Below are 8,391 nucleotides of genomic sequence, written 5' to 3'. Positions count from 1 at the left end.
CACACGTCTTTTAGAAGTTCTCGGACCTTTAATCTTTAATCTTGGTTGTCTCACTATCTTTTAGCATTTGGCTTGGCCAAAATGGGTTTTATTTTTCTGCAATCACGCTCTTCAGCTTCCCTTCCTCTGTTACAGTGGTTAACATCACTGTCTCTTGTCCATCCCCATGGCTCAAAGACTCTGGTAAGGTCAGTTTTTACTGTTCTCTCCTCTGTTTGAAGATAATTGTCAAATATTGCTGGCTTTTCCCCCACTACAAATATACCCCTTCCTTTTTAGTCAAATATTTGGATTTTTCTTCTGTATCTTTTTCCCCCCTCTTCTTGGATCTTTCTTATACTATTTTTCCCTTTTCCCCCCTTCAAAATGCTTGCTGTCATTTTTAATTAATTACCTTTCTTTCCTTACACAGATGCAGTGGAAATCATGATCATCTAAAACCTTGGGTATTAAACATTTAAATAACAGAGCATTGAAGAAAAGCTGCAAAAATAAATCAAAGCAACAGGTACCTCTTCCTCTGTTCTCTCAGATCTTACTTTACCCCTTGGCAATTTCCCTTCATTCTTCCTCTGACTGGAGCCAAGCTGAGGTCCTGAATCTTTGGTGAGGATTCTTTAGGCACTGGCATTGAAAATAGTGATATTTTCAGCAGATATGACCCAAATAATTAAGACACCAGGCAGTATCACACTGAAATAAAGGATGAAGAAATAACTTGGAAGAAGAATGAAAAAAAATAAACCTCCAGCAGGGCTGAAGCCACTTCATTGTATTCTGACAAACTTGGTAAAATGTTGATAAAGGATGCTGGCATTGACACAGGTTATTAATGAGCTCCATCAGCATAAATTCCTCATCTGTTTAGATCCTATCAATGTGCTTAAAAATCTATGTACAGCTATTAAGACAAATTCAACAAGAAAGACATCTGAAGTTAGAAACATGAGGCACAGAAATTATAATGGGCCGGGAATGCTTCTGTTATTCCTAAAATTGCTTGTAAAATACTAGCAACGTACTAACAAACCCAGCGTGCATGGAAACAAATCTGGGTTTGTTTATGAAGCGTCTTGCCAAGAATGCCACATGGCACAGCAACACTGCTCTCTGACCTCTGCCTCACCGATCTTGGCCTCTTCTGCAGCTCAAGCCCTCGCTCCTGAGCCATCATCCCACCAAGTGACAACAACCTTTGCACTTTGTAAGTGTGATCTCCGTGCTGCTTGGTCACACGGACCGAGGACATTCACACATCGCTCCGTGCTGCCTGCGAGGGCAGGGACCCTTTCCTGCCGCTGTCCGGCCGGGCCGTGGCCGGGTCAGGGAGCCCATGCCAGGCTGCGCGGGCATCGCGGGGATAACGGGGATCGCGGGGACCATGGGCATCACGGGGATCGCGGGGATCACGGGGATCGCGGGGATCACGGGGATCACGGGGATCGCGGGAATCACGGGGATCGCGGGGATAACGGGGATCGCGGGGATCACGGGCATCACGGGAATCGCGGGGATAACGGGGATCACGGGGATAACGGGCATCACGGGCATCACGGGCATCGCACCTAGAGCCACAAATCCATCCGGTACACATCTGCCAGAGGGAACCACTGCGGGCTTCACCGGCCCAAGGCTCCCCAAGCCCGAAGTGTCTCTGGGACAGACACTTCCAAACTGTGCGTCTGACATTCTAGAGAGACTCAACGAGGCGCCAAGAGCTGCCGGTCCCTCCCCGCAGCTGCCCCGGCCGGCGTGCGGAGCGCGGAGCCAGCGGCGCGTTCCGACACTGCGCAGACCCCGAGCGACCGACCCTGCATCGCTCCGGAGATAAAAATAAATAAAAAAATTAAAAAAGGAAAAGAAGGGCTGCTCTGACGCGGCGGGCGGAGCCTCCGCGGGCCAATGCTCGGCGGCGGGACGGGCACGCCCGGAGGAAGCGGCGGCGGCGGCGGGGCCGATGCGGGTGGCGGCGGAGCCGACAGCGACAGCCACAGCGGGCGGCGGCACCTGGCTGCTGCCGCTGGCGGCGGCGCTGGCGCTGCTGCTGTCGCTGGTGGTGCGGCAGCTGCTGAAGCAGCGGCGGCCGCCCGGCTTCCCGCCCGGCCCCGCGGGGCTGCCGCTGCTCGGCAACATCCCCGCGCTGGGCGCCGAGCAGCCGCACGTCTACCTGCGGCGGCAGAGCCAGATCCACGGGCAGGTACCGCCGCCCCGGGGCCCGCGGGAGCGGGGAGGGCCGGCCCGGGCGCGGGGAGGCCGGGAGCTGCCGCCCTGCCCGGCGCGGCCCCGCGGCGGATGCGGCGGGCGGAGCGCCCCGCCGGCAGCGGGAGCGCAGCGCTCCGCCGAGCCGTGCCCCGAACTACCTTCAGCGCGATGCTTCAGCTACTTACAGCCCTTCAGCATAACTGTGCAAAAACTCATCTTTTTCTTTTTTCTTTTTTTTTTTCCCTTTTTTACTTCCTTCTATATCGAGCGTTTCTTTCCATCAGGCAGCTTTAAGCGGCCAGTCTCCTCTTGCGAGCTTCATAAAACTTAACTCTCAACTAGATCTAACTTGTATTTTGGTAATTAAAAAAAAAAAAAGTAAATGTTCTTCTTCAAGCAAAGTACTAGGACAAGTAGATTGGAAATAGGAAGGAAAATGTGTTGTCGAATAAAGCAAGCTTTCTGCTTACCTGGAGTGCTGCATGGAGTTTCAGTCATCTGGTCTCAGAAAGAATCCTGCAGAATTTGAGGGAAACAGCATATTAGGATTTGGGGGACTCTGAAAAAATACAATCAAAGAGTGGGGTTTTTTTTGTTGTTTTTTTGGGGTTTTTTGTTGGTTTTTTTTTTTTTTAATCATGTATGCTATGGGAATAAAGATCAATAAGTTAGACCAAAGCATACAAAACTCACAGATGGTTTGCAGAAATATACCAGGACTGTCTTGGCACATAAAAAAGAAGAGCCATTATAAAAGTAAAACTACCAAGTTGTCGAAAATGAAACAGACTCATAGACTCATTTAGGTTGGAAAAACCCCTTAAGATCATCGAGTCCAGCTGTTAACCCAGCATTGCCAAGTCTGCCACTAAACCATGTCCCCAAATGCCACATCTGCACAGCTTTTAAATGCCTCCAGGGATGATGACTCCACCACTTCCCCGGGCATCCTGTTCCAGTGCCTGACAACCCTTGGGTGACAACCCAGTTGTCACAGAATGTGTAATTAGGCTAACACAGTTTTGTATTGTGGAGGTCACCAGCTTTGACATGGAGAATAAAGATTTGTAATGGTAAAAACACAGATTTCTAATGCCGAGGGAATGTATGGAAAGGGATCTATGAGTCAATCTTGAGTTTAGGCTCAGTTTCAATTTTTAAAACGCAGATTCAGATTTAAATTTTTCTTATCTTGTATGTGCCTTCTGCAGGCTGTATTGTACCTTTCTCCAAAGCACCTTGTGCTAACAACTTGTGGGAAAGTGAGCTGGGCCTAGCTGGGCTCTGCTCTCAGTTGCTGGCTGTCACCTTGGCTCTCACTCCTCTCTAGGGACTACATGAAGGTGTCCCCCATCCTTAATTTGGAGGGCTGGTTTCTTAATGTGCACAGCAAAGTACAGAATGTAGTGTGGGCTAATTAATTTTATGTTTTAACAAAGCAAATGAGCTTACCACAATCTCTCCTGTCCCACCTCTGGCCGCCTGTGTGCCCTGCTGAAGGTTATTCAACTCTGCATTTCACGCCGATGTTTAGTGTCGTTCCACTTGTGCATTCCTTGTTCCCAGATTGGGCTGTAAAAGCATTTGACACTTTTTATTCCTTTTTTTCCCCCCTCCCTCAAAGATCTTCAGCCTTGACCTCGGAGGTATATCTGCTGTTGTGCTGAATGGCTACGATGCAGTCAAGGAATGCCTTGTCCACCAAAGTGAGATTTTTGCAGACAGGCCATCTCTTCCCTTGTTCAAGAAACTGACAAACATGGGAGGTGAGTGCTAATGTCTTTTGTATAAAAATGTAATTTTTGTCCCATAGATGACATGAATGAAGCATCTGCTTTAGCCATTTTCTCTACTTGATGTCCTTTCGTAAAATACTTGATGCTTCCTTAAAGATATTATTTGGAAAGGAATGTCACTCGTGGACTATGCGCCATAGCAAGACATCCAAAATATTTTGTCTCGTTTTTTTGTCTTGTTGAATAATTTTATTATCTTATGGGGGAAGAAAAATAAAGCATTGCATAAAATACTGTGTCAAAATATTTTTTCAGGCTTACTGAACAGTAAATATGGCAGAGGATGGACAGAACACCGCAAATTAGCTGTAAATACCTTTCGAGTTTTTGGATATGGTCAAAAATCCTTTGAACACAAAATTTCAGAAGAATCCCTGTTTTTTCTTGATGCCATTGATACATACAAAGGCAGACCCTTTGATCTTAAGCACTTGATAACAAATGCTGTTTCAAACATTACTAATTTGATTATTTTTGGAGAACGTTTCACATACGAAGATACTGAATTTCAGCACATGATTGAGATTTTTAGTGAAAACATTGAATTAGCTGCTAGTGCCTCTGTATTTTTATATAATGCTTTTCCTTGGATTGGTATCTTGCCATTTGGGAAACACCAGCAGCTGTTTAAAAATGCAGCTGAAGTCTATGAGTTTCTTCATGAGCTTATTGAACGTGTCTCTGAAAATAGGAAGCCTCAGTCACCTCGACATTTCGTAGATGCATATTTAGATGAGATGGATTGCAATGGAAACGACCCAGAATCTACATATTCAAGAGAAAATTTAATTTTCTCCGTTGGAGAACTCATCATAGCTGGGACAGAAACCACAACAAATGTTTTGAGATGGGCAGTGTTATTTATGGCTCTTTATCCAAACATTCAAGGTAAGAATTTTGACATTTTGAGGAACTGAGTCACTTTCCTATTGCAGATTGAAAATGCCTTTTCAAAGCGGTGCAATGGTCCATGATCATCACCAAAAAAAGCTTTGTATATATTATTCTATTATGTCATTTACTAAATATACTGTGGACAGAGGTGGACAGCTTGTTTTGAATGCAGACAAAGAGGATATCAAAAGTCAAGTGTCATGATAAAATTTAAACATATTATTTTGTGAATACGCTTTTATGAAGCTTTAATACTTTTAAGTATTTCTAATATATTTAGGTTTAGCATTGTGATGCATGATCTGTTGTTGGCAGATAACCTAATCTATGTAGTTAATAAATAATAAGAAAATGTAATTAAATATGAAAGTAATAAACTAAATTAAAAATGTACAGGTGTCAGCAAAAATGTAAATCAGGTTGTGGTTAACAATTCAGGTACAATTATTTTTATCTTACGTTCCCCCGTTCACAACAGATTTACATATGATAGACAGGAATACTTATACTTTAGGAAGAACAGAAATGGCATTTAAAAATAAAAAGATGTGTTATAGTCATTGTGAAGTAAGACAGCAATAGATGTCTGAGTGTTAGCCCAGACATTGTGAGGAGAAGTTTGGATTCCAGAAGTGAAGAGTCACATTTCTGGTTTCACTGCCTCCACTTCACTTTTCCTGCCAAACCCTTAGCACTGCTTGGTTCAGCTGGGGCTTCCAGGATTTGGAAGCAGAGAGGCCCAGATAACTTAGGAAGTTACTGCTGGTACCTTGACCAAAAAATGTCATTCTAATATTAATTTCACCATTGCTTCAGAATGGGGATAATGGGGATAATAGCACTAAGCATGGATAGGAATATGGAGTCTAACTTTAAAAGCTTGTAAGCTACTGGTTTTTGTGTAAGGTGTATCATGTTTCAGTATTCTTTTAAAATGTATGTATATACAAAAACACTTTAGCTTAAATTAAAATGTAAAAGCTATTACAAAATAAACCTCAGCTTTTCTTCCTAACAGGGCAAGTTCAGAAAGAAATTGATCTTGTCATTGGCCCAAACAAAATGCCCGCCTTGGAAGAGAAGTGCAAGATGCCCTACACTGAGGCTGTTCTGCACGAGGTGCTGAGGTTCTGTAACATAGTCCCACTGGGGATTTTCCATGCAACTTCCAAAGACACTGTTGTGCGTGGTTACACGATTCCCGGAGGCACCACAGTCATTACCAACCTCTACTCTGTTCACTTTGATGAAAAATACTGGAGCAATCCAGAAGTGTTTTTTCCTGAGAGGTTTTTGGACAGTGATGGGCAGTTTGTCAAGAAAGATGCGTTTATTCCTTTTTCCCTAGGTAAGAGCAATTCCTCCCACTGTTCCTTTTCACAAATCCAGAGATGTGTAAGATGTAAGGGGTGGCAATAAATGGACAGAATGATGTCCTCAGTTCTGATTTAAAGATATCAAATATAATTCAATTTCAAGATATTCAGTATAATTTGCTCTGGAGATAACAATATTTTAGCATAATGTCTTTTATATAGATGAGCTCAGTTTATGTATAAAATCCTATCAGTTTATGTATAAAAATCCTCCTTACAAAGTTCTAATAATTGCCAGTTAATAATGACTGGCAGCAGATGTAATTAAGAAAATAGTAGGGGGAAAAGGCTAAAATTCACAATGTCATTTTTTAAAGCATTTTCCATCTAGATTGGCACTTCAGGACAAAATACAGTAGCAAGTGTATCTAAATCAATTTGACAGAATTGGTTTCAATGGCATTAGTGAGCAACAAATTCTCTAAAATCAGTTTCTTAGTGTAAATATCACCTACCCTTCTTACAAAATGCTGCCACCAGGTTCACACAGCACTCCTAGAACACAGAAATGACCATTCCTGTTCATCGTAAGAGCGAAAACGTGACTGAAGGTATCTTAAACCTTTTTAAAACCTTTTTTTTTCAACTCAGGAAGAAGACATTGCCTTGGAGAACAGCTGGCTCGAATGGAAATGTTTATTTTTTTCACCTCGTTGCTCCAACGATTTCACCTGCATTTCCCTCACGGAGTGATCCCAGAGCTGAAGCCCAGGTTAGGGATGACCCTACAGCCGCAGCCGTACCTCGTCTGCGCCGAGAGGCGGTGAAGGGCAGGGCTGAGCTGGGCAGCTGGAGCACGGTGCTCCAAGCTGCAGCTCAGGATCCACTTTGCCTTCTATTCCTAAACGTGTTCAAGCCAGAATAACAACGATTTAAAGGACTGATAGTTTCTTTTCACTTGGTTTTTACAGAAAAAAAAACAAAACTGAACCAGAGGTGTGGAACACATCATGATGTTTTCACTCCAGAAGACTGTGTTGACTCTAACTTCTGGTACAGTTTTTAAATATTTAATTACTTAGCAAGCTATTTTACTTTGAGAGGGTATTTTCATAAGCATGGAGAATATGGTTCAAAATGTTTATGCTTGAATTCATCCATGGAAATATCATTTACATTATTCCAGCTAAGCCATTCTTTACAATTATCCATTAAATTTTCATATCTAAAGGGACTTTAAAAGGTATCTTTTTAAATATATGTAACCAAAAATAAACTATATTTTGCAGCCATGAGAAACAGATTGTCTTTTAAAGCATTTTATCCTTCTTTTACCTTGCCCTATCTTCCCAGTTGGTCATAATTTTCTAGTGAATCAGGTAATCATGAATTCACTTTTAGGACCTTTTATGGCTTGCTTCTCACTTAGCATCATACACACAGTGTATACACACAGTGTTCAGTTATTGCCATACTCCTGACAATCACAGGGCTTTTTTTTTCCCTCCGGTATATTGCATTTCCAGACCTCTGTCCTCCACTGCCTCCCAATACAAAGTACTCTGTAATGATTAATCTCTGCTTAAATAGTCTGAAAAAGCCAGTATTTGTGTTACCAGAGTCACACACAACTATACTACGAGTAAAGAAAATAAACTACTCGCCCTTCTCACCAGAGGAGAGACTTTCTGGGGAGGGCAAGTGCAGTAGGTTGGGGAGAAACAGATTTTAAATGAATTTTAAGCACAAATTTTAGGTGTAAGGGCTACCACTTGACTTCTGCCAGCCTCATTTATTATTCTTGCCAGCTCTTGCTTTGTGGTTATTGGTAGATGAAGATTTGTGTCTGCAGACCTTGCAGGAGCAGCTGAAACTCCAAACACAGTATTTAGTCCCCTCTGTGTGGAGCGAGAGGGCCCCAGGACAGGGTTCAGAACAAAACAAGCAGGCAGCTATTGAAGGCCAGGGCTGAGTGTTTGACCTGGCTTTTTTACACAGATCGTGCTGCAATTCGGAGCTGCAGGGAAGCTGAAAGGCAGGAATTGGTGTTTGTCTGCTGACCTGATGCTTGCAGCTCATGCTGAGGAGAAATGCTTCCTTTCTTTTGAAAGAGCAAAAGAGAAAAAGCAAACAGCTAATGCCAGTCCACTCACATTACAGCCTGTTGAGTTTGGGTGCAGCAG

The 8,391-nt window shown here is 43.2% G+C and overlaps 1 protein-coding gene across 1 annotated transcript; it reads left to right on the top strand.

The window, feature by feature from the left end:
* The first annotated feature begins 1,920 nt into the window (after positions 1-1,920).
* Positions 1,921-7,498, top strand: LOC119702124 (vitamin D 25-hydroxylase). Its single transcript, XM_038139626.1, has 5 exons — positions 1,921-2,197; positions 3,827-3,968; positions 4,254-4,886; positions 5,911-6,240; positions 6,860-7,498. The coding sequence occupies exons 1-5, from the start codon at positions 1,958-1,960 to the stop codon at positions 7,033-7,035; spliced, it is 1,521 nt and encodes a 506-aa protein (XP_037995554.1). The 5' UTR covers positions 1,921-1,957; the 3' UTR covers positions 7,036-7,498.
* The last annotated feature ends 893 nt before the right edge of the window (positions 7,499-8,391 follow it).

Source organism: Motacilla alba, chromosome 5 (assembly GCF_015832195.1).
Source record: "Motacilla alba alba isolate MOTALB_02 chromosome 5, Motacilla_alba_V1.0_pri, whole genome shotgun sequence".
Lineage (NCBI taxonomy): Eukaryota > Metazoa > Chordata > Aves > Passeriformes > Motacillidae > Motacilla > Motacilla alba.
The sequence above is the reverse complement of the archived record's forward strand: the minus strand, read 5'-3'. Positions and strand labels throughout refer to the sequence as shown.

Coding starts and splice junctions, on each gene's coding strand:
- LOC119702124 (XM_038139626.1), top strand. CDS start 1,958: ATGCGGGTGGCGGCGGAGCCGACAGCGACAGCCACAGCGGGCGGCGGC. Junction 3,969..4,253: donor GAAACTGACAAACATGGGAG/GTGAGTGCTAAT, acceptor ATATTTTTTCAG/GCTTACTGAACAGTAAATAT. Junction 6,241..6,859: donor GTTTATTCCTTTTTCCCTAG/GTAAGAGCAATT, acceptor TTTTCAACTCAG/GAAGAAGACATTGCCTTGGA.